The 23,169-nt window shown below is 61.1% G+C and overlaps 13 protein-coding genes across 13 annotated transcripts; 7 read left to right on the top strand and 6 right to left on the bottom strand.

Moving 5' to 3' along the window:
* Positions 1-31: 31 nt before the first annotated feature.
* Positions 32-2,957, bottom strand: OT_ostta02g04010 (Sas10 C-terminal domain; the record flags this gene model as incomplete). Its single annotated transcript, XM_022985141.1, has 4 exons — positions 32-472; positions 724-1,098; positions 1,361-1,633; positions 1,875-2,957. The coding sequence occupies 4 exons, from the start codon at positions 2,955-2,957 to the stop codon at positions 32-34; spliced, it is 2,172 nt and encodes a 723-aa protein (XP_022840822.1).
* A 178-nt stretch (positions 2,958-3,135) lies between these two features.
* On the top strand, positions 3,136-4,473 carry OT_ostta02g04000 (Nucleotide-binding, alpha-beta plait; the record flags this gene model as incomplete). Its single annotated transcript, XM_003075194.2, has 1 exon — positions 3,136-4,473. The coding sequence occupies one exon, from the start codon at positions 3,136-3,138 to the stop codon at positions 4,471-4,473; it is 1,338 nt and encodes a 445-aa protein (XP_003075242.2).
* A 34-nt stretch (positions 4,474-4,507) lies between these two features.
* Positions 4,508-5,140, bottom strand: OT_ostta02g03990 (Uncharacterised protein family UPF0250; the record flags this gene model as incomplete). Its single annotated transcript, XM_003075193.1, has 1 exon — positions 4,508-5,140. One exon carries the CDS (start codon positions 5,138-5,140, stop codon positions 4,508-4,510), a length of 633 nt encoding a protein of 210 aa, XP_003075241.1.
* A 73-nt stretch (positions 5,141-5,213) lies between these two features.
* OT_ostta02g03980 (Diaminopimelate epimerase, active site) lies at positions 5,214-6,197 on the bottom strand (the record flags this gene model as incomplete). Its single annotated transcript, XM_003075192.1, has 1 exon — positions 5,214-6,197. One exon carries the CDS (start codon positions 6,195-6,197, stop codon positions 5,214-5,216), a length of 984 nt encoding a protein of 327 aa, XP_003075240.1.
* Positions 6,198-6,298: 101 nt separating this feature from the next.
* Positions 6,299-7,630, bottom strand: OT_ostta02g03970 (unnamed product; the record flags this gene model as incomplete). The annotated part of the gene is made up of 1 exon (XM_003075191.2): positions 6,299-7,630. The coding sequence occupies one exon, from the start codon at positions 7,628-7,630 to the stop codon at positions 6,299-6,301; it is 1,332 nt and encodes a 443-aa protein (XP_003075239.2).
* Positions 7,631-7,708: 78 nt separating this feature from the next.
* On the top strand, positions 7,709-9,597 carry OT_ostta02g03960 (Protein-tyrosine phosphatase, active site; the record flags this gene model as incomplete). Its single annotated transcript, XM_022985139.1, has 2 exons — positions 7,709-7,768; positions 7,963-9,597. The coding sequence occupies 2 exons, from the start codon at positions 7,709-7,711 to the stop codon at positions 9,595-9,597; spliced, it is 1,695 nt and encodes a 564-aa protein (XP_022840821.1).
* A 150-nt stretch (positions 9,598-9,747) lies between these two features.
* OT_ostta02g03957 (Protein-tyrosine phosphatase, active site) lies at positions 9,748-10,695 on the top strand (the record flags this gene model as incomplete). The annotated part of the gene is made up of 2 exons (XM_003075189.1): positions 9,748-9,931; positions 10,064-10,695. The coding sequence occupies 2 exons, from the start codon at positions 9,748-9,750 to the stop codon at positions 10,693-10,695; spliced, it is 816 nt and encodes a 271-aa protein (XP_003075237.1).
* Positions 10,696-10,710: 15 nt separating this feature from the next.
* Positions 10,711-11,730, top strand: OT_ostta02g03955 (hypothetical protein; the record flags this gene model as incomplete). Its single annotated transcript, XM_022985138.1, has 1 exon — positions 10,711-11,730. One exon carries the CDS (start codon positions 10,711-10,713, stop codon positions 11,728-11,730), a length of 1,020 nt encoding a protein of 339 aa, XP_022840820.1.
* A 38-nt stretch (positions 11,731-11,768) lies between these two features.
* On the top strand, positions 11,769-13,370 carry OT_ostta02g03950 (F-box domain; the record flags this gene model as incomplete). The annotated part of the gene is made up of 1 exon (XM_022985137.1): positions 11,769-13,370. The coding sequence occupies one exon, from the start codon at positions 11,769-11,771 to the stop codon at positions 13,368-13,370; it is 1,602 nt and encodes a 533-aa protein (XP_022840819.1).
* A 76-nt stretch (positions 13,371-13,446) lies between these two features.
* On the bottom strand, positions 13,447-14,478 carry OT_ostta02g03940 (Somatomedin B domain; the record flags this gene model as incomplete). The annotated part of the gene is made up of 1 exon (XM_003075188.2): positions 13,447-14,478. The coding sequence occupies one exon, from the start codon at positions 14,476-14,478 to the stop codon at positions 13,447-13,449; it is 1,032 nt and encodes a 343-aa protein (XP_003075236.2).
* A 181-nt stretch (positions 14,479-14,659) lies between these two features.
* OT_ostta02g03930 (unnamed product) lies at positions 14,660-15,025 on the bottom strand (the record flags this gene model as incomplete). Its single annotated transcript, XM_003075187.2, has 1 exon — positions 14,660-15,025. The coding sequence occupies one exon, from the start codon at positions 15,023-15,025 to the stop codon at positions 14,660-14,662; it is 366 nt and encodes a 121-aa protein (XP_003075235.2).
* A 319-nt stretch (positions 15,026-15,344) lies between these two features.
* OT_ostta02g03920 (unnamed product) lies at positions 15,345-16,832 on the top strand (the record flags this gene model as incomplete). The annotated part of the gene is made up of 1 exon (XM_003075185.2): positions 15,345-16,832. One exon carries the CDS (start codon positions 15,345-15,347, stop codon positions 16,830-16,832), a length of 1,488 nt encoding a protein of 495 aa, XP_003075233.2.
* Positions 16,833-16,955: 123 nt separating this feature from the next.
* On the top strand, positions 16,956-23,156 carry OT_ostta02g03910 (Armadillo-type fold; the record flags this gene model as incomplete). Its single annotated transcript, XM_022985136.1, has 1 exon — positions 16,956-23,156. The coding sequence occupies one exon, from the start codon at positions 16,956-16,958 to the stop codon at positions 23,154-23,156; it is 6,201 nt and encodes a 2,066-aa protein (XP_022840818.1).
* Between the last annotated feature and the right edge of the window lie 13 nt (positions 23,157-23,169).

Below are 23,169 nucleotides of genomic sequence, written 5' to 3'. Positions count from 1 at the left end.
GTTGTAGTGACTACAAAATCTTCTAGAAGAATCATGAAAACTTTCGGCTCTTGACAACACTCGTCTTGACACCGGTAAGTTCCCCGCCGTAACCCGCGGTTTGCTCCTTGACATCGCGAATCGAACCCTTTCGGCGAGTGACTGCGCGAGCATGCTTGCCACGAAGACGCACACGCGGGTTCTTCGTTTCTTTGCTGCGATGCGGCGTGAGACCCCTGTTTGCCATGATCTTCGCACCGATTTCGCGCTTGCCATCGACGTCCTCCTCGGGGGCGGCGATGAGGCCCGGCTCTCTGGCGTACTTCTCCGCCTTGTCCCGACGCTTTCGATCGCGCAAATCCGCCGCCGCGACGTATTCGTCTTCGTCGTCGATACGCGGACCACGAGGCTGGTCGTCTTCGACATCCATACGCATACGTTCTCGGCGTGATAAAGCGCGAGCGACGCCGCGTTCGTACTTCGATCGGCGTTCCTGCGATGTGAAAAAGGTGTGTACAGGTCAGACGCTGTTTCGGTTGTTTGGCATGTGTGAGAGTTTGGGTGTGTCCCGGTCGCTTCGCGTGCCCGACGGCGATATCGACGCCGACAAGCATTACGATGCGAACGGTATTGATGTAGCATCAATTTTGACCCCGGACGATCATGGAAAGGACAACACCCGAGTCTTCGATATGATGATGCAAGTCCAAGCGAGCGAAAACAAACGAAAACGAAAATACTCACCCCAAGCGTATCGCGAATCGGCACATCGATTTCGCCGGACGCGATCTCCGGCTTTGCTGTCGTGTAACCATCGGCCACTGTGTCGACCAAGCGGCGCTTGCGCGTCGTCTTGTCCAAAACTTCCGTGCGTTCGACAAGATCGGCCACGTCGTCGCCGAAATCGCCCACGGCGGCGAGCGAGTTGACGTTTCTCGTTGACGCCTTTTGGCGCTTGCGCTCTTGCTTGGAAAGCGGTACACGCGTGAATAGATCTTCTTCGACGCGCGCACGAGCCTCCATGCGAGCAATCTCGCGCTTCGCAAAGGCGTTTTGGGCCAAGTCCTCGTCGCCCGCGCCGAGCTCCTCCGGCGCTTCGCCGACCTCGCGCGCAAGCTCCTGCAATGGAGAAAAAATAACATGTCAGTCGCCGGTCTAAGAGACGTTCAATCACGTCGAGCGCAATCGTAGAATGTCCAGCTCTTGATTGGATGTTCGCCGACGGGAGACGCGCGGCACCCTGCCCAAGATTTGGTCTGTGTGTTGTCTGCCAGTCTCCACTGAGTGAAGGCCTCGAGCGTCTCATTGAAAGAGACGTCGTAGGTGACCTGGCATTCGCGCGAGCGCGCAAAACGCATTGAAACGAGTTTGCAATGCGTACCTTGATGAGTTGCGAGCGTCCAGCGCGTCGGCGGAGTTCCTTGTTCTTGCGCAACTCCTTAGCATCTCTTCCGCCGATCTCGTAGTCCATGGCAGTCGGCAGCATTTTGGGCGGTCGATACACGCCGTCGCCACCCTCTTCACCTTCCTCAGTCTTGGAAACCAAAGCCTTGGGATTCGGTGCGAAACGCAAGGGATCGGCACCATCGTCTTCCGCCGCCTTGCTACCCTCAGCGCGATCCGACGCGCTCGCGAGTTTCAGTAGCTTGTCGATCTGCGATGGAACAAGCGTCTCGAGTCAGTCTCAAATAGTTTGCGGTCGACCCTTGTTCGTTCGAGATAAAAAAAAGTGACGCGAAGACGACAACGACCGACGGCTCAGTCCCTTAGATGTTCTGAAAAAACCGTCAGTGAGTAGTCAGGCCAAATGCTGTGTGCATATCATCACCACCGCCGACCGTCGTCGTCTTCGCCTGCGCTGACGAGAAAAATAAACAGTGAGTCCTCCATCGTACCTGATACTGAAGCTTCTTGTCGATCGGTCTGAGCTTTTCGAGATACAAACGGATCTCCACCAATCGCTCAATCACGGGATGATCCTTCACCGGTCGACCCTCCGCCTTGAGCAAGAGATAGAAGACGATGGACGAGCAGTAACTGAGCATCAATAGGTACTTGGTGTCCAAATATGAGATTCCATCCTCCGTCGCGAACGTTCCCTCGCGCGCCGCCTTGACCAACGGCTCCACACTCTCTTCGATCGCATTTAGCGTGGATGTGAGCTCGTTCGCGAGCGCTACGAGTTCGGGGGCGTCGTTCGCAGCGGCGGCTTCGTCCTCCGCCGCCGTACGCTCGGCGCGCTCCTCCGCGGTGAGCGTCTCCACTTCGATTGCTCGAGAGGACTTCTTGCTCGACGGTCTCGCTCCATCACCTCGTCGCAAATTCGCCGCCTTGGCGCCGAGCGTGAACTCCTCCTCGCTTTCGGAATCGCTCTCATTGTCGACGCCAAAATCCTCCGCTCGCATTTCCTCCGCCATGAGCTTTCGCATCCGTCGCACCTCCTTTTCCTCCTCCTCACGGTCCTCCTCATCGCTCAAACCTTCGTGGTCAACGTCATCATCACCGTAGAAATCCTGTTTCTTCCTCCCCTTGATCCCGAACCCGTCGCTTTCGCTCTCGCTCTCGCTCGCGTCCTCTTCCGCCACCGCGTCACGACGAACCTTTCCTTCCAATCGTTTTCTCTGCGCCTTCATCGCTTTCGCGAGCGCCGCCTCTTCGCTATCGGAAAATTCATCGAACGCATCCGAATCATCTTCGTCACCGCGACCGCCCTCGCCGTCGTCGTCGTCGTCGTCGTCGTCCGAGTCGTCCTCTTCATCCGTCACCGCCATCAATCCCTCCTCGTCCTCTTCATCCTCCGCGTCGTCATCATCATCGCTCCCACCACCGAAACCGATGTACTCCTTATCGACGCCAGCGAATCGTTCGTCCGCGCGCGCGTTCGCGTCGTCGACGTCATCGCGCATCCACGCCGCGCGTGTCGTCTCGCGTCGTCCCGATCGCTTCGTCGGCGTCTTCTCGCGCGCGCGCGCGTCCATTTTCGACGCTCGCGCGGTCGATCGGCGCGTCTTTTAAAGCGCTCGCCGACGCGTCGTCGTTCGACGCGCGCGGGCGCGCGTGGGGCTCACGTCGCGGTCGCAAAGTGCGGACGCGCGCGATGCGGGTGGCGGCGGCGGCGGCATTTTCACACATAGCGTTCGACACACGATAGTATGTATGTCGTCCTGTTACATGGGCTCAAATGACGCCGAATACGTCACACGCCGACGCATGGACGCGACCGACGCCCTCGCGGCGTTCCGCGCCGAGCTCGCGGACGCCGAGGGGCGACGGGAGCGCGAGGAGGCGACGCCGGCGTCGTTCGTCGACGACGACGGCACGGCGTACGCGTGGGACGTCGCGCTCGGACGATTCGTGGGGGTGCACGAAGAGTCCCTCGAGGGAGGATTCGTGACTCAAGAGGATGATGCGTCACACATGACATTCGTCGACGACGACGACGACGCGCGCGCGCGCCTGGACGCGCTCGCGGCGTTCGAAGAGATTAACGCTCGACGCGTGGCGATCGAGAGTGAAGACGGAGGGACGAAGGCGGCGAAGGAGGCGCGAAAGCGGGAGTCGGCGCTCGCGCGCGCGGCGGCGAAGGCGAAGCGGGCGCGGGAGGAGAGAGAAAAGGAAAATGCTGGGGCGTTCGAGCGAGGACGAGCGAAGTCTTCGGCGGTGTACGTCACCGGTTTGCCGAGTGATTGCACCGAGACGGAGTTGTTTGAGACGTTTAAGAAGTGCGGCGTGGTGAAGTTGGACTCGCGCACGGCGAAACCGCGGGTGAAGCTGTACTCCGGGGAGGACGGGAAGCTCAAGGGCGATGGGTTGGTGGTGTTCTTGAAGGCACCGAGCGTAGATTTAGCGATATCGTTGTTGGACCAGGCGGAGTTGCGTCCTGGAGACGCTTCGACGGTGATGACGGTGACGGCGGCGTCGTTTGAGCAAAAGGAGGACAAGGACGAATCGAGAGGGGCCAAGGTGCCGAGGAAAGGAATGTCCAAGGAGGAACGCAAGCGCGCGGCGGCGATGCTTCGAAGACAAGAGGCTGAAGCGCTCGGTTGGTCCGGATTCGACGACGAAATCGACAAGAAGAAACTCATCGTCGTCCTGAGACACATGTTCAAGCTTGAGGAAATGTACGCCGACGCCGGATTACGAAAGGAACTCGAGGAAGACGTCATGGAAGAGGCGCGACGAACGTGCGGACCGGTGGAGAGCGTGAAGACATATACGACTTCCAAGGATGGCACGATGACGATTTGTTTCAAGTCGATAGAAGCCGCCGACGCGTGCGTCACCGCGTGGAACGGGAGGTGGTTTGATGGACGCCAAATAGCGGCGTCCATCTGGGACGGCAAGAGTAAATTTGTCTCGGAAGAGAGCGAGGCGGCGCAGAAGGAGCGCCTAGATAACTTCGTCCGTGAATTAGGCGGTGGCGACGAGGACGAAGATAGCGAAGACGAAGATAGCGAGGAAGAAGACGAGGAAGAAGAGGAAGAGGAAGAATAAAAAATCGTTAAATAGCGAGCGAGCGAGCTAGCGTCTAATAGCACATGATGACCTTTGGATTTTCCTTGAGCTCTAAAATGCACTCGTTCACCTCCTTCGCGCTGTACACCCACGTCGACGCCCATATCGCGGCGTACTTCCCGGTGTGCCCCCTGTCCTTTATCACGACCTCCGCCTTCACCGTCGCGTCTCCGCCCACGACGCGTCGAACGACCGACCGCACGAACCCCTCGTCCTCGACGTCCGCCTTCAAACACACAACCTGATACGTGTACTTACACGGGAACTGCTGAATCGTCTCGAAGATCTCACCGACAGAATTCTCCTCCGTCTGCGTTTCGCTATCCGCGGCGTCGTACTCGCCTCGCAACGCTCTGACGTATAAATCAAACCTCGTCGCCCCAAACTCGTTCAGCGGCTTCCCCGTGGACTCGACGATCAAATCACCAGTCTCTGGATCGATCGTTAAATCTTTCGCCCACGCCGGGGTGTCCACGCTTTCGAAATCATCATTCGTCCCGGGCGCGTCATCAACATCATCATCATCGTTACTTTTCCTGCGCGTCGTTATCGCGCGTGACGCGCGTGATCGCGCGCGCGCGGTGGGCGTGACGTGCGCTCGTCCGTGCGCGCACACCCGCGCGTGCGCGCGAGATGCCACGAGCATGTCGCGAATTGTGGACGGCGCGGCCACGCGGGACGGAGGCGACAGATTTTTCCGTAAACGTAATAATGTTAAATCAGACGGTAATGACGCCCGTAAACACGGGCTCGGCCGGACCAGTCATGATGACGTTTCCGTCCGCTTCGCGCCAGTGAATCTCGAGCGGACCGCCCGGGAGCTCGACGACGCATTCGCGATCGACGCGGCCCTCCAAGACGCCGGCGACGACGGTGGCGCACGCGCCAGTGCCGCACGCGAGCGTTGCCCCGGCGCCGCGCTCCCAGACGTGCATCTTAACGTATCCGCGGTTAACCACCTCGGTGAACTCGGTGTTCGTTCGCGCCGGGAAGTTTACGTGAGACTCGAATTTGGGACCGTACGTGCTCAGGGCGAAATCCTCAACCTTGAGACCGGGACCGTCGGCGCCGAGCTCACCGTCGCCGGCGCGACCGAACGTCACGCAGTGCGGGTTACCCATCGACACCGCGGTCACGAGCCACTTCTCGCCGTCTATGTCCATCTCGCAACGAACCGCGGCGCTATCCTTGGTCGCCGCGAGCTTCGTCGGGACGTTCGCCGGCTCGAGCACGGGTTTCCCCATGTCCACCGCCACCTGTCCATCCGCGCGAAGTTCGGGTTGGATCAGACCCGCCAGCGTCCACACCTTGTACTTTCTCGGCGCGCTCCCGTCGACATCGCTCACGAATCGCGCCAGGCATCGAATGCCGTTCCCGCACATCTCAGGTTCGCTCCCGTCGCTGTTAAACATTCGCATGGAATAATCCTCATCCGTCCCCGGCCTCGCCGGCATGGCGAAGATGAGTCCGTCGGCACCGATTCCAAAGTTTCGATCACACATCTTCGCCGCCTGTTCCGCCGTCACCGGCACCGCATCGCTTGCGCGGTTATCGATGAGCACGAAGTCGTTCCCCAAACCTTGGTACTTTGCAAACTCAAAAGTCTTTCCAGCGCGCGCGCGCGTCGTCGATCCGCGCGTCGCCGACCGTGGCGCCAGCGCGCACCGCACTTGGGCGATCGGCGCGCGCGCACTGGTGAGCATGCTCGCGACGTGAGATGACGGGTGGGGAAGTGCGGGATGAGACGGCGCGGGGCGGCGGCCCGGAACGCGCGACGGATGGAGTGGATGTTTACGCGCGAATGCTATCGCGATTTCGATCTCGAACGAAACGCACGGGCTAGGATGTACGCGGTGTACGCGCCGACGGCGGCGGTGGCGTACGCGCGAAGGGCGTGATCCCCGAGCGGGTCGCGGGCGATTTCGCCGACGGATCGAGCGAGCGCGTCGGCGAGCGACGGTCGTCGGTCGTTCTTTTCGCGTGCGGTCGGTGATTTCGCGTCCGTCGCGCTCGGCGTGACCTCGGTGGATTTCTCCTTGTTCTCGTCGTCGTCTCGGTCATCCAACGGTACCGAGCGTCGCGAGGTGATCGTTGGCGGCTCCGGTTCGCGCGCGGAGTCGACGTCGTCGACGCGCTCGTTCACCACAACCGCTCGTCCCATGTCGTCTACCGTGTACGTGAAGCGATACAGCCTGTTAATCCCGACGTCACGAATCCAACTCTTGACCTCCATCATGATTTGCGAATCGAGGAGATCCGATTGGTCGTCGATCCATCGCATCGCGGCGTCAGCGGCGTCTCGTTGCGAAGCTAAAATCTGACTTGCGTACAACCACGACAGATTCCCCAACGCCTGCATCCACGCCTCGCGCTTGTCGCTCGGCACTGCATCGGACTCCACGACGTTCAAACGCCTCGCCTCGTCGAAGAGCTCCAATATGACGCGCTCAATCTCGAGTTCCTCTGCGGTGTTCGCGTTCTTCGCCGGTCCCTCCTCCCACTTCAGTTTACACCACAGCATGCGAAAAGTGGGCCCGAACGCCCGTTTCGCCCTCGGAACCCCTCTCGCAATATCATCCTCATCTTCCGCGATCGTCCGTCCCAAACCTCGCGCCGATTTAAACTTACACTGCACCCACAAACACGACGCGATCCAACACGCGTCGCGCGAGCTCAAATCCTCCGGAGGCCACCGCATCGCTCTCAACTCCGCATCCATCTCCCGTCGCAGGACATTCCGCTCAGAATTTTCATCCTCATCCTCACTACACGAACACTCATCGTAGATCTCGTCCAGGTAATCCTCCGGTCGCCGCAACCGTCGCGCCGCCGCCTTCGCGCGCCGTCTTCGCGCGTCGTCGTCGTCATCCGTCTCATCCCTCGCCCTCGTCTCGCTCGCCCTCGCCCTCGCTCCAGCGTTCACATCGTCCCTCCCTCGCACCAACGGCCTCGGCGCCGACGGATCGATCGCGTACGCCGCGTACACGTCTCGACACATGGCTTCGCACGCGTGAAAGTGTAAACACGTGAATAAACGCTCGCACTGCTCGAGCGAGACCTCGCTCCCGAGGCTCTCGACGCTCGGCGGACGCGGGACGTCGTCGTCGTCCACCGCGCGCGCGTCCGGGGGCGTCATCACGACGCGATGCGAAGTGCCGTCGTCACTCATCGACGCTCGACGTGTTTTGGGTGCAATTGTGAGAATTCGTCAATCATGTCGAACAAGACGCGCGCCGAGCGGAGGAAACGAGCCAAGGCGCGATTGGAGACAGAGGTACGCGGGCGACGCGGCGATCGAGCGCGCGAACGCGGGCGAGGGCGCGGTGAGAACGACGGACGCGGTGATCGCGTGATGCGCGGCGGCGTGGAATCTTTGAGCCGTGTGCGCGATCGACGCGCGCGGAGCGCGGATGGACGCGACGAAGCGATCGAACGCGTGACTGACCGCGCGTTTGGGGGGCGGCGCAGACGGCCAAGGCGTTCGAGGACGCGGCAAAGGCGATTTCGATGAACAACGCGCGCGGCGAGGCGACGACGGCGAAACGACGTGGACGGGCGGCGAAATCACCCGAGGTCGAGGACGAGGTGGAGGTGGAGTACGTGCCGGCGCCGATGGAACTCGAGCTCGAGGGTGCGGGCGAGGCGGAGAGCGTGAAGGAGTTCGAGGAAATTTTCGAGGCGTTTCGAAGACGAGGGTCGAGCGCGGGCGAGGTCGGGACGAGCGCGGACGGCGCGGTGGACGTCGATGGCGACGACGCGGATGCGAATAAGGAGGAAGAGGATGATAATGATGAAGATGATCAAGTGACGGAGCTGTCGAATAAGCAGAAGAAGGAGATGCGAAGGATGAAGGTGGCGGAGTTGAAGCAGCACTGCTCGAAACCCGAGGTGGTGGAGGTGTGGGACGCGTCGGCGAATGATCCGAGATTGCTCGTCTTCTTGAAGGCGCACAAGAACACGGTGCCGGTACCGAGGCACTGGAGTCAAAAGCGGGCGTTCTTGCAGGGCAAGCGTGGGATCGAGAAGCCGCCGTGGGAGCTCCCAGATTTCATCCGAGCGACGGGCATTCAGAAGATTCGCGACCACTACGCAGAGAAAGAGGCGGAGAAGACGATGAAGCAGAAGCAGCGGGACTCCAAGGCTGCGAGAGTGAACCGCATGGACATTGATTACCAGATTTTACACGACGCGTTCTTCGTCTATCAGTCCAAGCCGAAGATGTCTGGAGCGGGCGACCTGTATTACGAGGGCAAGGAGTTTGAGGTGTCCATCGGGCGTAAACCGGGCAAGCTGAGCGAAGAGCTCAAGTCGGCGCTCGGGATGACCGACGGCGGGCCTCCACCGTGGTTGATCAATATGCAAAGGTACGGACCGCCGCCGAGTTATCCACACTTGCGCGTCCCGGGTCTGTCGGCGCCCATCCCGGCGGGAGCGCAGTTCGGGTACCATCCTGGCGGTTGGGGTAAACCTCCGGTGGACGAGCTCGGGGTCCCGATCTACGGCGACGTCTTCGGAAGCACCAAGCCAAAGACGAACGATATGACGCCGTACGATGTCGCCGTGGATAAGACGAAGCAGTTCGGCGCCATCGACGAGGAATATGAGGAAGAGGAGAGCGAGGAGGAGGTTGAGGATATCGAGGAACAGCAAGAGGACGTGGAAGGAGAGGCAGGGGAGGAAGTGGACGACGGAACCGAATCTGAGCTACCGCCTGGAACGGAGACTCCGGACGTCTTGGATCTTCGCAAGAAATCCGACGGTCCAAAGACCCTGTACAAGGTGTTGGAATCGCAAGACGCCTCGGTGCGTGCCGACCAAATCGTCGGTTCGTCGCATACGTACGTTATCCCGGGCGAGGACGACAAACCCAAACGTCGCGGTCGCGCTGGCGTAGAAGTCACGCTCGATGCCGACGCGCTCGGCGACGACGGCGTCGCGGACGAAGACGCCATGCGCGCGGCGTACGAGCGTCAAATAGCGGAGAACCGCGCCGAAAAGGCGCACGAGGACTTCTCCGACATGGTCGCCGACCACGCCCGATCGCAAAAGCGCAAAGCTGCGAAGGATAAGAAGGAGAGCGACGCGAAAAAGTTCAAATTCTGATCATTTAACGAAGATGAAAGCGATTCAATTGTCGCCGGCGTCGGCGCACCGCCCGCGTGGTCCCAACAACCGCACAACTTGCGCGCCGCGCCATACACCCCGTCGCGCGCATCGTCGACGCCCGACGAATCGCTCGAGGCGTGGGAACCGATGTTTACGACACGATCGCGCGCGTGCGTGCCCTCGAGCGCACGCGAGCGAGCGAGCGAGCGAGCGAAACGCTCACAGGCAACAACGACCACTCGCCGCGGTCTCGCCGACGACGACGCGTACAACGCGGCGATGCGGGCGTACAGCGCGTCGCCGTACGAGTATAAGCATGACATCGGATTGTGTGCGTGCGCGCGTGCGCTTTTCGACGCGCGCTCGATCGCGGCGCGACGCCAAGCGCGACGGCGAGCGAAGGCACGCTGAAGACGAACGATGACTGACGCGCGATGACGAACGGCGCGGGATCTCTTCGTAGATTATCACAGGATAAAACCGTTTCTCATCGTCGGCACGCAACCGCAGACACCGGCGGATGTCGATCGCTTAAGGGAGACGGAGGGCGTCACGTGCGTGTTCAATACACAACAGGAGAAGGATTGGAAGTATTGGAATGTGGACTACGACTCCGTGCGAGCTCGAGCGATCGAGACGGGAATGCGACACGTTCGATATCCGTTCGAAGACTTCTCAGCGGACTCGTTGAGGGAGGGTTTGCCCTCGGCGGCAGCGATGCTGGACGCGGAGATCGAGCGCGGTGAGACAGTGTACTTGCACTGCACGGCGGGGATGGGCCGTTCGCCGGGATTGGCGATCGCGTACATGTACTGGTTTTTAGACGCGTACAACACCTTGGACGGCGCTTATGAAGGGTTGACCTCGATCAGACCGTGTGGACCGAAGAAGGAATCGATCAGAGGTGCGACGTGCGACTTGTTGGCGGCGATCGAGAGCGATGGTAAAGTAGAACCACTGAAACGCGAGCTCGAAGAGAACGAGGGCGTGGTACTCTCGATCGTGTCAAAAGAGCGCATTCAACGCGCGGTGCGTGCGATGCTGCTGTCGACATCGGATGAGACGGTTGCCAAACCTTGGTGGAAAGTATGGTAGCCGTCACAACTCGGCATGCGTCGCGAAAAGCGGCATTTTCTTGCATTTTTTCCCGTGTTCGCCGCCGTCTTTCTATCGGCGACGATACACACGGCAGTGGCCAACGATGCGGAGATTCTAACTCCATCACTCGGCATATTTAATGATTTTTTTGCGACTGCCTTGAACGGCGGGCAAAATGCGTCGACGGCCGGATTCTTCATGACCGGAGGAGACTTTTCCGGATTTCTCGACGCCGCGAGAGCGCTCGCGCACGGTGATGACGTTTACATCACGTCTTCGCTCATAGACGCGGTTCTCGGCGGCGTGGTCGAATCGGAAGATCCAAACTTTGATTTGTCACCCCGAGGTTCCGGCGACGATGGCGATGTCACATCGGCAGACATGTACGTCGAGAATGCTGACTCTGATTTCGAGCGCGCTCGTCGGCGGGCGTTTGCAAAGATGTTCGACTTCGCCCTCGGAGTCACGTCCGAGAGCATGCGAGCCGTTATAGATGTGAATTCAACCTCAGGAGCTCGGGTCGAAGAGACCTTGCTCGAGGCCACGCGCGAGGCGAGGAACTTTGCCTCGCAAATACTCAACGCCGGCGGCGACAGTGGCAAACGAGAGGCAGCGATAGCTTTATACGATCGCGTTGAGTCGGGTTTCGTCAGGGCGCGGAATGTCTTGCGCCGTGCTGCGATGGCGGAATCATCGGCGGAGCTCGCGGCGAGCGCAAACGAGCTCATCGGTGACGACGACGCGACGTACTTCAACGACGGTAATTCGCGATGGATCATCACGTCGTCCACTGGACCGGTTCGATACGTCCAGGAGGATCCTGCTCGCGATCGCGCGCGCGGCCACTCGCATCGCGACGTCGCGCTCGGAGTCGGCGCGTCGCTCTCCTCGCTCGCGCTCGTCGTCCTCGTCAATGTTCGCCGACGACCGATATCTAAGGCGAACGAATCGCTCGAAGACGCAACCACATCAAACATTACGCTCGAACCGTCGAAGCCGACCGTCGAGGACGCGTTTGCGCGGATTTTGTAACTCATGACAGCTTGCGCGGACGCGTCGCGCGTCACTCCATGCCTCGCGCGTTCGCCCTGCGCGAGGACGCCCCCGCGCCCGCGCCCTCGGCGTCGATCTCGCACTACGACCTCGACGCCCTCGTGCACGCCTTTGGCTCGCTCGGCTCCGACGTCGTTCGCGACGTCGCGCGCGCGTCGGACGGGGCGAAATCAGCGTTGGAACTCCTGCGAGCTCTGTCTTCAACCGGCGCGGTTGCGCGAGAGTTAATCCAGGGCGATTCCGAGGGCGGATTCCACGCCGGGGCGATCCCGGACGATGTCAGGGACTTGATATTTGGATATCTGTCTCCGAAAGACGCGGCTCGCGCGGCGTGCGCGTGTAGAGAGTTTAGAGTTTTGGTTCGCGGTTGGCGACGAAACGCACGGCGGTTAGATTTACCGCGCATGGATGGCGTCCTAGACGATGTTCGGGGAGTGAAGCGAGCGATCGAAAGCGTCGGATCGATTATTCGGGCGTATCCAAACCTAAGCGCGGTGAACTTTAAGCGGTTAGGGGAGACGCTTCGAAAGGCGTGCGAGGACGACGAGCGCGCGGCGGACGCGCTGGGTGGCGTCTTGACGGCCATCGCGGCGAATAACGCGTCGGGATCGATCGATGAGATCGATTTCACAGGGTGTGGGGAGTGGTTAGAGGCGCATGCAGTGGTGGAGTTGGCGGAGCGGTGCAGGGATTTGTTCCCGGATTTGGCGTCGCTGTCGCTCGCGCGGGCGAAACGCTTGGAGGGCGACGGATTGGCCGCGGCAATGAGGATGTGTGGATCCTCAATCCGCGAGCTTAGGTTGACCGGGTGCGTGAAACTGGACGAGGGTGCAATCATGCGAGCGATTGACATCGTTCCTGGTCTGCGCACGCTCGATTTAACCGGTTGCCTCGGTCTGAGACGCCTGACGCTCGAGGCGCGAGACGCGCCAAAGCTGGAACAGCTCAAGGCGGTGAATTGTTCGTTGGAGAAGTTTGTGCTTCGCCGCGCGTCGAGAGATAGTCATTTAAAGGTGGTGAACGTCGCCGATTGCTCCGCACTTCGCTCCGTGCAGGTGCAGTCGGAGTCGATGGAGACGCTCAGCGTAGCGGGATGTCGCTCGCTCGAGACGTTCAACGTAGCCGCGCCTAGGTGCGAGACTCTCCTCGTGAACAAGTGCGCATCCTTGCGAGAAGTCACGGAGGTGATGAACGTAGTGATAATGAGAATACCTTCCGTGAAAGTGCTTAAACTGGACAGCTGCAAGAGTCTCACCACGAACGGATTCGCGCAACTTTTGGATATGTGCTCCGGTTCGCTCGTCGAGCTCAGCGCTGAGGGATGTCTGAGCGTCGCCCGAGCGAGCGTTTCGTCACCGAATCTCTTGCGATGCGCCCTGAGTGGATGCTCGAGATTGGAAGTCGCACGAGTTTCAAGCGAGAAGTGTCGCTCGTTCATCGCTCGCTCGTGCAAGGCGTTGACAGAGGTGCGTTTCGATCGAGGCGCGTACGAGCTCGAAGAACTAGACGTGAGGAACTCGTCGGCGCTTCGTCGCATCGCCGGCGCTCGGCAATCGCACATTCGGCGCGTCGACGTCCAGGGATGCTCGGGATCGCTCGATATCTCGGCACAATCATAGGCAGCTGGCGGGTAATTTAGACGCGTACGTAGAAGATGCTGTAGTCAAACGTAGGATTAGAACAGCTCGGCGAGCTTCACCCGCTCGCTCTGGATCGCGCCGTGGGTCTTGAACGAGCGCGGACATTACGAGTCGTGGATTTGCCGAGATTTGGGCAACATCCCATCGCGTCGCCACAGCAGTCGCCGTATGCTGAGCACGTGTCGTCGCAGCAGCACGTCGGCTCCTGAGACGTGGCGTCTGGGTATATACAAAGGCCGCAGGAGTTCGAGCACGTATTCAGTGCGGATCCACACGTTGCGGTCGGTGACGGTGACGGCATCGGTGACGGTGACGGCGTGGGCGCTGGCGTGGGCGCTGGCGTGGGCGTGGGCGCTGGCGTGGGCGTGGGGTAGTAAATCGTCGATCCGGGCGTCGAGCCGCCGAACGTCGAGCCGCCGCCGGTGCCTTGCACAGCTTCGAAAATCGCTCGGATGATCATGATGGTCGTCTGAACTTGGGAAAATATCCGAATCATCGACGCCGCGTTCGGGTACGCGGACGCAAAGCCGCTCAGCGCGGCGCCGATGTTCAGTGGATTGAACGCCGACGTCGCCCAGGCGCCGCCAAAGCTCTCGAATCGAGCCTTGGAGTCATCCACGAGGCACGCCGAGGAACAAAATGTGCGAGCGAACTCGGTCGAACCACCGTTCGCGCACACGTCGGATGCACACAATGGGAACACGCATCGTTCGAAAGCATCCGCGCGCGTCGGCGGCCCGGACCACGCGCACGACGATTCGAGTCCGCACGCGAACGCGAGCACCTCGCTCTCGCACGGCTCAGAACTCGCGCGCCCACTTCGACTATCGATCGGACACACGTTGAATATCCCGAGAGATTCCGCGGTTCGGAGAAAATCCCGGTCGAGGACGCCCGGGGGCGCTCGCGCGCACGCCCCGCTCGCCGCCGCGACGGTTCGACTCGCGAGCGCGAGCGAGACGAGAAGCGCCCACGCCACGCGCGAGCACATCGACGCGAGCGAGCGATGAGGAGACGAGTACACGCGAGAAATGAGGTGACCGAGATCGTTGTCCCGAACGCGTCGCGCGCGTCGCCGTGTGTCCATCTTCGCGCGTCCTCGGGTTCGCGAACGCGTCTCGTCGCCCTTTCCAGGGACTCGCCTGAAACTGAAAACACACCACCGCTCGCGCGCCGTATCCGTGCCATTACAACCTCATTTCACCGCGCGCGAGATCAACCCCGACCGCGATCGCGATCCATCATCGATCCACCGTCCGTCGTCGCGCTCAATCGTACACGTCGGCGATCCCCAAGACGCTCACCAAGAGCTTAATCTGATCGACGAAATCCACCCCGGTACCGTACTCCGTCATCATCCCCACCAGTAATCCAAACATCGTCCACCGTCCGTTATTAATCTCATTCTTCGCCGTCCATCCGAACACCTGGCTCTCCTCCAGCGCGTCGTCGTACCGTCGATCCTTAAAGTACGTCACCATTTCCTTTGCCCGTCGGCGTTGTTCCTCCACCGTGGTCGCGCGTTTCATCGCGCGCGTCGTCGTCGTCGTCCCTCGACGCGGCGTCGTCGTCGTCGTTCGCGTTCGCGCGACGCGCGCGCGCGCGGGCGCGGTCGTCGACGTCCCGGCGCGCATCCCGTCGCGCGCGTTGTGGCGTCGACGTCATCGCGTCGCGTCCGCGCCACACGTCGTCGCCGAACCCTACATCGCCGTATTCGAGCGCACTGGAACCCATTTCCCGCGATCGATCGACCGCGCGCCGACCGTGGGCGCCGACGTGGACGTAGTGTGTGACGATTACGGCGATCACGCGTCGCGCGTGGGACGTCAGCGCGGCACGGGTGTGCGCGTTTTGGGCGTGCCCGTGACACGCGGGTGTTTTCGAGCGGCGTCCACGCGCGTCGACGCCGACGCCGACGCCGACGCGGGACGCCGACGCCGGACGCCGACGCGGATGGCGTCCGAGGCGTCGCCGAGAGGGTTCAAAGCGCTCGCGCGCGCGCGCGAGCGTGGGCGCGCGCGAGCGAATGGGACGCCGTGGATGATGTGCGCGCTCATCGCGGTGACGCTGCTGCGCGCGCTCGTCGCGGTCGTCGGACGTGCACGACGACGGGCGCGGCGACGGAATCAGGGGGTGGACGTCGTGGATGGTGTGGCGGTGGGGCGGGCGTTCGCGACGCACGCGAGACGGTTCGTGGAGGCGAGGGATGCGGCGGCGCGGGCGGCGGCGGCGCGGGCGTTCGCGCGCGACGGATTGGGCGCGGGAAGCGATGACGACGACGGTGTGGGCGACGCGTTCGCTCGAGGTGCGGTGCGTGCGTTTGAGGAAGTCGGATCGGGGGATGATGGAGCGGGTGCGGACGCGGATGCGAACGAGGCGCCGCGGACGCGCGTGAGAGATGAAGCGGACGCGACGGACGCGACGGACGCGACGGACGCGCGCTCGAACGGTCGAGCCGAGCGAGGGCGAGTCGCGATGACGAAGACGAAGACGAGCGATCATGACTCGTCCGTGACGTCGACGGTACCGGCGATGCCGGCTCGACGGCCGCCGTCGCCGTCGTCGAGCGGCGTGACGACGACGTCGATGTGCGAAGAGGACCGAGCGCTCCTGCGAGAGGAATTAGAGGTCCGTAAACTCGAGGTGTCGATGAGCTACTTCGCCTTGGTGCAGAAATTTACGAGCAACGCGCTCAGGGCAGAGGGAAATAAGATCGCGGCAGACGTGCACGCCGATACGAAGAAGGATAGAGAGGAGCGAAGAAACGAGAGCGCTGTTGAAAGGTTTCATCGCATGACGTGCGACGCGCTCGCGATGGGTTTAGTGACGACGTGCGCGACGATGTTATCGCTCGGTCGACGCGCCATCTCGAGCGGGTACGACGGGTGGTCGACCGGGTGCGCGGCGTCCGCGCGGGCGGCGTTCCACGGCGGACGTGTGAGCGTCTTCGCGACCGCATCGTACGCCAAGTGCGTCGTCGCGGAGAGTGCTCGAGGCGCATTCGGTTTAGTCATGATTGCCTTCGTCGCATTGATGCTCGCCAAGATGGACATCACCCGCAGATTCCGCGCCGCGCCAATGTTCGTCCTCGCGTTGGTACTCTTTGCCGGCGTCGGCGCATTGGGCGAACGCGCCGTTCGAGCTCTGGGTGGCGATCCCGCGCTCTGGCTCCTCGCCTGGCGTTCATACATCACCGCCATAGCGTGCGCCGTGATCTCTGCGCCGAGCGTCGTTCGCGCCGACGGCGTCGCCGACAGCGCGTCGTTCCGCTGGTCCTTTTACGCCGTCGTCGGCGTCGGTGCCCCCACACTCGTCGCCCGCGCAGCCTTCGGCGCCGCCGCGAGTGACGTACCGATGTTTGACACTCTCAAATCCTTCCTTAGCCTCTATCTCCCCGGTCGCGAGTCCCCGAAGACCGCTGGAAGACTGTATTACGTGTAAAATCGAGCCATGAGATGAGAAAAAATTTGAATTGTCTGTCAACATACGAAACTGCATTCACCCTTACTCGCGCCCGCTCGCCCTCAAAAGTCGACGCGCGCGAGGTCGTCGCGTTCTATAACGATGTCTGCGTCGTCACGTCGCGATGCGACGACCGAGAGGCTCATCGCGTCGACGACGTCGAAGCTTTCGTCGAACATTTCTCAAATTCGCAAGAGAGCGCTCAGACAGCTCTGCGTCGCCTCCGTCGCCGGCGCGTGCGATCGGTCCACCGTAGCGCGCTCGCCGGAGCTCTTACGAGCGTTGCTATCGATGTACGACGCTCAAGACGCGTACACGGAGCTGGATGGTCGAGCGGCGGGCGACGCGGAGGAAAAGGCGAGCGAGACGTGGTCGCCGGCGACGTATTTGACGTGGTTGTGCGAGCGCGAACGCGTCGCCGCGGCGTGGTTGGAAGAGTTCGGCGCTCGTGAATACATGGATGCAATATCGGACGTGCGACGCGATCCCGAGCTCGATCGGGGTTTCAGGCGGTTGACGCGGGCGCTGGATGACGCGAGAGCTGAGGCGAGGGCGAGCGAAGAGGCAACAAAGGAGGATTTTGAATCTTTCGCCTTCGACGCCGAGCGCGAGGGATTAATCAGACGCGTAAGGGAGCGAAGCCACGACGAGGCGACGACATCCGGGAGCGCGAGCGATCGTGGCGATTCCAGGGCCTCGTTCGCCGCGGGCGCGAGAGGCGTGTTGAGCGCGAGAGGCGACGGCGGATTCGAACTTCCCAGAGTCGACGTCAGTGAGGAGGACGCACAGTATCTGTACGCGTTGACGCAACATCTCGATACGTGTGGGCACCATGCCCTCGCACTTGGTGGGTTGCGCGAGCTCAGGCGTGCAGTTATGGATTTGCCGGTAGAGGCGGTGACGCGTCTGGCGCCTCGGGCGCTCGAGCGCGCGTGCGAGTTACTTTCGGCGACGAATCCAAAGTTATCGACGCCGGAGACGCGACGAGAGGCACTGTTACTGATTCAACAGTGCGTGTCGGCGATGCACAGGGAAGTCATGGACTGCACTCGCGATTGTCTGTCGGCGTCCGCGGACGGACGAACGTCGAAGGCTCGTGCGCCGTCGCCGGACTCCACCATCGCTCGGATTTTTCCACCCACCGGGGTCGTTCAATCGACGAGGACGCTTCCCATCGCGCATGTGTTCGCAACACACGTCATCCCGGCGGTATGCGAGCCATCGCTCCGCGCGAGTGCCGTTCGAACCGTCCGATTGCTCCTGCCGCTGCTTCAAGTTGCGCCAGAGAATGTTGACGCGCAACCGCACGCAGGCGCTTTGCTGCGATTGGGTCAGTACCTCGACCTCTGGGAATCCTCTCTAGCGGTGCTGGAGTTCGAGTCCGGTGCCGCGAGTGAGTATTTGACGTGCGTGCAGCTTAGCGCCGAGCTCGCGGCGTGGGCAGGCGGGGCACCAGAGAAGGGTGTCGGATCGGCGAACAAGAGTCTCGCCAAGCGCTGGTACGTTATTTGCATCGACGAAGTGATCGCCGCGGCGGATCCGCTCGCTCGACATTATTGTACACGTGCACTGATTCAAGTACATCCGTCGCTCCCGCTCGAGCTTTCGCTCGTGAAAGAGGCAGACGAGTGTCTAAGAGCGGTTGCCACGTCTGCGGCTTTGGGCGTTGGCGCCGCGGCGTTTGCAAAAATCGTCTCCAACGCCGCGCCAGCACTGAGTCTTCTGGGTGCGACGTTTGATGTCATGCCCTTCACGTCCCGAATGCTCGCGACTCTCTTCGCGCTCGCATCCGCGAGCGCCGAAGACGTGGAAGACGTCGTCGCGGCGACGCTCACGATGCTGACGCACTGCATGGAGGGAGTGCGCATGTCTGCGTACGCCACGCTCGCTGCGGCGGAAGTTTCGGCGTTTGCGATCTTGGAGCACCCACATATGATCGAGGAGATCATTATTGGAGGACTAAATCACGTATCGACCGCTCGGGATGCGGCGATTTGTCTCGCAACCCTGTGTGGTGAATCTGACGTGGATTCGCGTCGGCGAATCGCGGCGCAGTTGGCGCAACATGCGGCGTGGCTCGATGCTCTTGCGGGAGATGAAACGGTCGGAAAGTCCGTTATCATGGCACATAAGATGATTGAGCACGAAAGTGACTACGGGCGTCTGAGCACGCTCTCAACGTCGCTTCGGGGGCTGTTTCATCAAGAGGAGAAGACGCGAATCAGAAGCGCCACAGATTTGGCTCACGGTATTTCCCATGGACTGACGTCGGCCGCTCAAGTGCTTCTAAGGTCGCACGACGATCCATTCGACTCTGTTTTGTTGACAGACGAAGAGTACGTTCGCGAACCGGCATCGTCCGTCGCGGACGCGTTCAAAGAGAGTCTCAGATTGAGGACATTTGACGACGTACGCGCAATGTTGAGACGCTTCATCTTCGACGACGTTTCGTCGCGCGAAGAGCTGACGGCTGAACTGGAGATCATGACGAGTGATGAGCGACTTTCAGCTGTGTTGGCCGATCCGAGTTTACTGGACGCGCTCATCAAGTTGGCGATCGATTCGTCCTCGCATGTCTCTTCAGTGACTGGCGCGCTTCGAATTCTCACCTCAGCGTTGAGTGCGTCGGCGCTCGTTCGAGATATGCTAGCGCGCGAAGATGGAAGAGGCGGACGCGTCACACAGCTGTTAGGTCTCGTGTTCCATCCACAGCGACGCATTCGAGAGGCCATGGCGTCGTTCCTGGCGTCGTTCCTGTTCTCGCCAGTCGTCGATTCAGTCGTTGCTCGCGCAGGCGCGAGTAGACCGATAGAATTCAGCCTACCGAAGGTCTTCCTTGAGACGTATAGGTTTCCCACGTTCGTTCCGGAGTTGGTAAACCCACCCATGGTGGGAGATTTCGATGCATTCATGAACAACGACGTCGATCGACATCGCGTCTTGTACATGTTTAGACGCAGACAGCTTCTCATGCACAAGTATGATGTGGCGCACAATGAAGATGCGGCGCTACTGGCGTTTGCACTCGGTGATGAAGACGAAAGCGATGATGCCGAGATTCGCGTGATGCGTGATGCGGCGAGAATATCGTGCTCGTCAGTGGTTCTCGGAAATTTGGTCGGCGAGTTGGGTGAAGCGCGCTCGCACGAGGCAGCGGCTCGAGTGGTGGATTCTTTGAAGACCAACGTGCAAGCGAGTCGCATTCACGCCATGAGCGTCCTAGCTTCTCTTGGCCGATGGAACGAGTCGTGCGAGCGATTCCTGCGTCGTCCACCGCGATCGACGTCTGATACGTGGCTTTGGGTGGGCATGGCGGAGCTTCTCACCGAATCTCTGGAATCGTTCATGCGCGTCGAAGAAAGTACGCTTCCACCGGCGGCTTTGGAGACGCTCATCAATGTCGTTCGCGACGTCATCGTCCCACTCGCAAGTAGCGGCGCGTCGCTCAGCAGCGATGTGAACAGTGACGTCTCGCGAGACCCGCCGGTTTTGAGACACCCCATCGCAGCCGGCCAAGCCTTGGGGAGCGACGGCGGCTCCGCGCGCGTCGCGCGCGCGACGGCGGTTCACGCGGCGATGAATCTGCTAACGCTAGTATATGAAGCCGCGCGGAGATTCAGGATTTTTGCAGCGCCCGAAGTTGACGCAGACGCGTTGGTGTCGGTGCTCATTGAGCTCGATTGCATCGGCGTCGTGTCGAGCGAACTGATTTCAAAGAAGAGTTGCGACTACGCGGTCAGATGCGCCGCCGTGAATGCGGTGACGGCCGCCTTGCGTCTTGGCGGCGTCACCTCGACGGTTGCGCTCAATTTGGTGGACGCCATGCTGGGGCACGTCTACCCATCGTACACGTCCGAGGAACACCGCGGGTCTCTGCTCATGAATCGCGCCACAAGCGCTCTTTTGCTCATCATGGAATCAAACTCTTCAACGGACGCGTGGTCGGATGCGTTCTACGAGCGATGTGATATTGGTTGGTTAGGGGATATGCTCATCGACCCCACACCGCGCGGACGCGCCAGAGCTTACGACATACTCGCAGCGGCGGTCGGGCCTGGATCGCCCGTTGTCGATGTCATCGCCGTTGAGTTCCCGAACTTGTTCGAGTTCGCGGCTGCGTGCGCGATTGACGACAACGAGGCGGCCATCACTCGAGCGGCCGCATTCCGTTGCGTCGCATCCATCATCGCGGGGAGCGCTGCGGCGGAGATTTCCGTGGACATCCCGGACGACGGCATCTACGCCGGCGAACGGTCAAAGGTTGCGTTCCCGTCCATACCAATGCTCGCTGCGAAGGACGTTTGGAGAGGTTTCGCACGAGTGATCATGAACGACACGCATGGTGATGTAGAGCGCGTCTCCATGCTTTATCGCGGTGCCTCAGCGGCTATGCTGGCGGCGGCACGGATCGACGCGATTGGCGTCGCTGAGGCGTTTGATTTCAGTCCGACTCACGAGACGGATGGAAACATGTGGCACGGCTTGTTCGCTGTGCTCCGGCGAGCGACGTTCGTTGGATACGGTTCATCAGACTCCGCGACCGCGGCGTCGAACGTGGCGACTCTTCTTGGGGTCATGGCGATCGCTGGAGCGCGCACTTTCGATGCCAAAATTGCGGCTGCATCTCTTCGCGATTGTCTCGACAAAGCCGTGAGAGCACTGCGACGCGGCGGATGCGACAAAACCGCTCGCGCCGCATCGCGGTGTGCAGAAGCTCTTGCGACGATGTTAATGGTCCACTCGCGTGCGCACGATGATGCTCTCATTCCGATCAACGGCATCGCCGCTCATTGCGCTGAGATTCTTGCGAGTGCGGTTGAGTCCGGAGCGGGCCCGGGACGCGTGCGAGCCTCCACCGGAGCGTGTCTCCTGGCGTCGACCGTGTTCCGTTCGAACGATCTATCGGCGCAAGCGATCGATGGAGCACCTGCTCACGTCGGGGCATCGATATTACAGTCACTTTTAGTGCTCTGGCATTTCCGCTCGCTCGGAAACTCCACGAAGCGGTCGATGGTGCCGACAATGTCAATCATAATCTCCGCCACGCGAAACGTATTGGCGTACGATCTGAGCGCCAAGGCCGCGGCGTGCGAGTGGGGTTTGGTGGAGAGTTTAATACAAACCACGCGAGAGGCGGTGTCTCGATCGACGCGCCCGGACGGGTCGTACCAGAGCGTGCCGACTGCTATGGACGTCGCGTCCGCGGCCAGGCGCGGAGACTTCCTCGGCGCCGCGATGGAGCTAGGCATGGACGTCGATGGAAAGGAGCTCCCGTCCACAGTGGCGCTCGGTTCGCTGACATGTTTAAGACATCTTATGTATTCATGTCCAGACGCCGACGCTGCCGACGTCTGGCGAGAAGAGATTGTGAACGAAATTCGTGAGCGAGCCGTCGACGGCGGCGTCGTCTCAATGTTCCAAGCTTCGTGGGCGTACGCCAAGCTCGACCGAACGGTGATGTGCGAGCTATTGTCGCTCGTCGTAAACTTTGTCGCTAAGGATGCGACATCGAAGCGCGCGATCACGACGGCGGCGTCGTGGGCAGGAGACGACATCGACGACAAGCCGAAATCGTTTGCGCAGCGACTGTTGGATTACGCGTTCGAATCCAAGCACGAGCCTGGATCACCGAGTCTCGAGCTCGCGCTCAAGTCGCTCGCGTCGTTGAGCACGGTCGATGGCCCGGCGCGATATTGGCTCGTTCGCTCTGTCTTCGTCGGCGAGACGTCGATGACACTCGCGCACGCGTTGACCAAGGTGCGAGCTTTGGATGACGACGCGCCGGATGCCAATCGCGCGAGGTGGATGCGCACTGTCACCGCGTGCGTTCGCGCCCTCGCCGCCGTGGCCTCGTTTGCGGATGGTCAACGTACGGTGCTTCGAACTGACGCCGGCGTTCGAGCGCTCGATCTCTGTCTCGAGGTGGTCGCGAGCGGCGACGCCGACGCGAAACGCGAGGCGTTTGTGCTCATGCACAACCTCGCGTACCACGCTGATTCAAAGTCGCACTACGCCGCCAATGAGGCCGCGCTCGATTGCCTCGTGCGAGGAGCGGGTGACGCGGACGATAGATGCGCGTCGGCGTCGTGCGCCGCCCTCTTCGCGCTCTCGCGCAGTCAAAGAATCGTCGCGCTCCTTCGCGAGTCGGGACGCGATCGAGCGCTCCGCGCCGCGGCCAAGCGTTCCGCTGGGGACACAGATCCGAACCACGACGCGAGCCATCGCGCCCACCGCGCGCGATGCCTCCGAGGTCTCCTCTTAATTCTATCTGCGAGCGAAAACATCGATCGCTACGGAGTGTAGTGTAAAATTACAA

This window comes from Ostreococcus tauri (genome assembly GCF_000214015.3).
Source record: "Ostreococcus tauri WGS project CAID00000000 data, contig chromosome 02, whole genome shotgun sequence".
In the NCBI taxonomy this organism is placed as follows: Eukaryota; Viridiplantae; Chlorophyta; class Mamiellophyceae; order Mamiellales; family Bathycoccaceae; genus Ostreococcus; species Ostreococcus tauri.
Note: the sequence above shows the minus strand (reverse complement) of the source record. Positions and strands in the feature narration are given on the sequence as shown.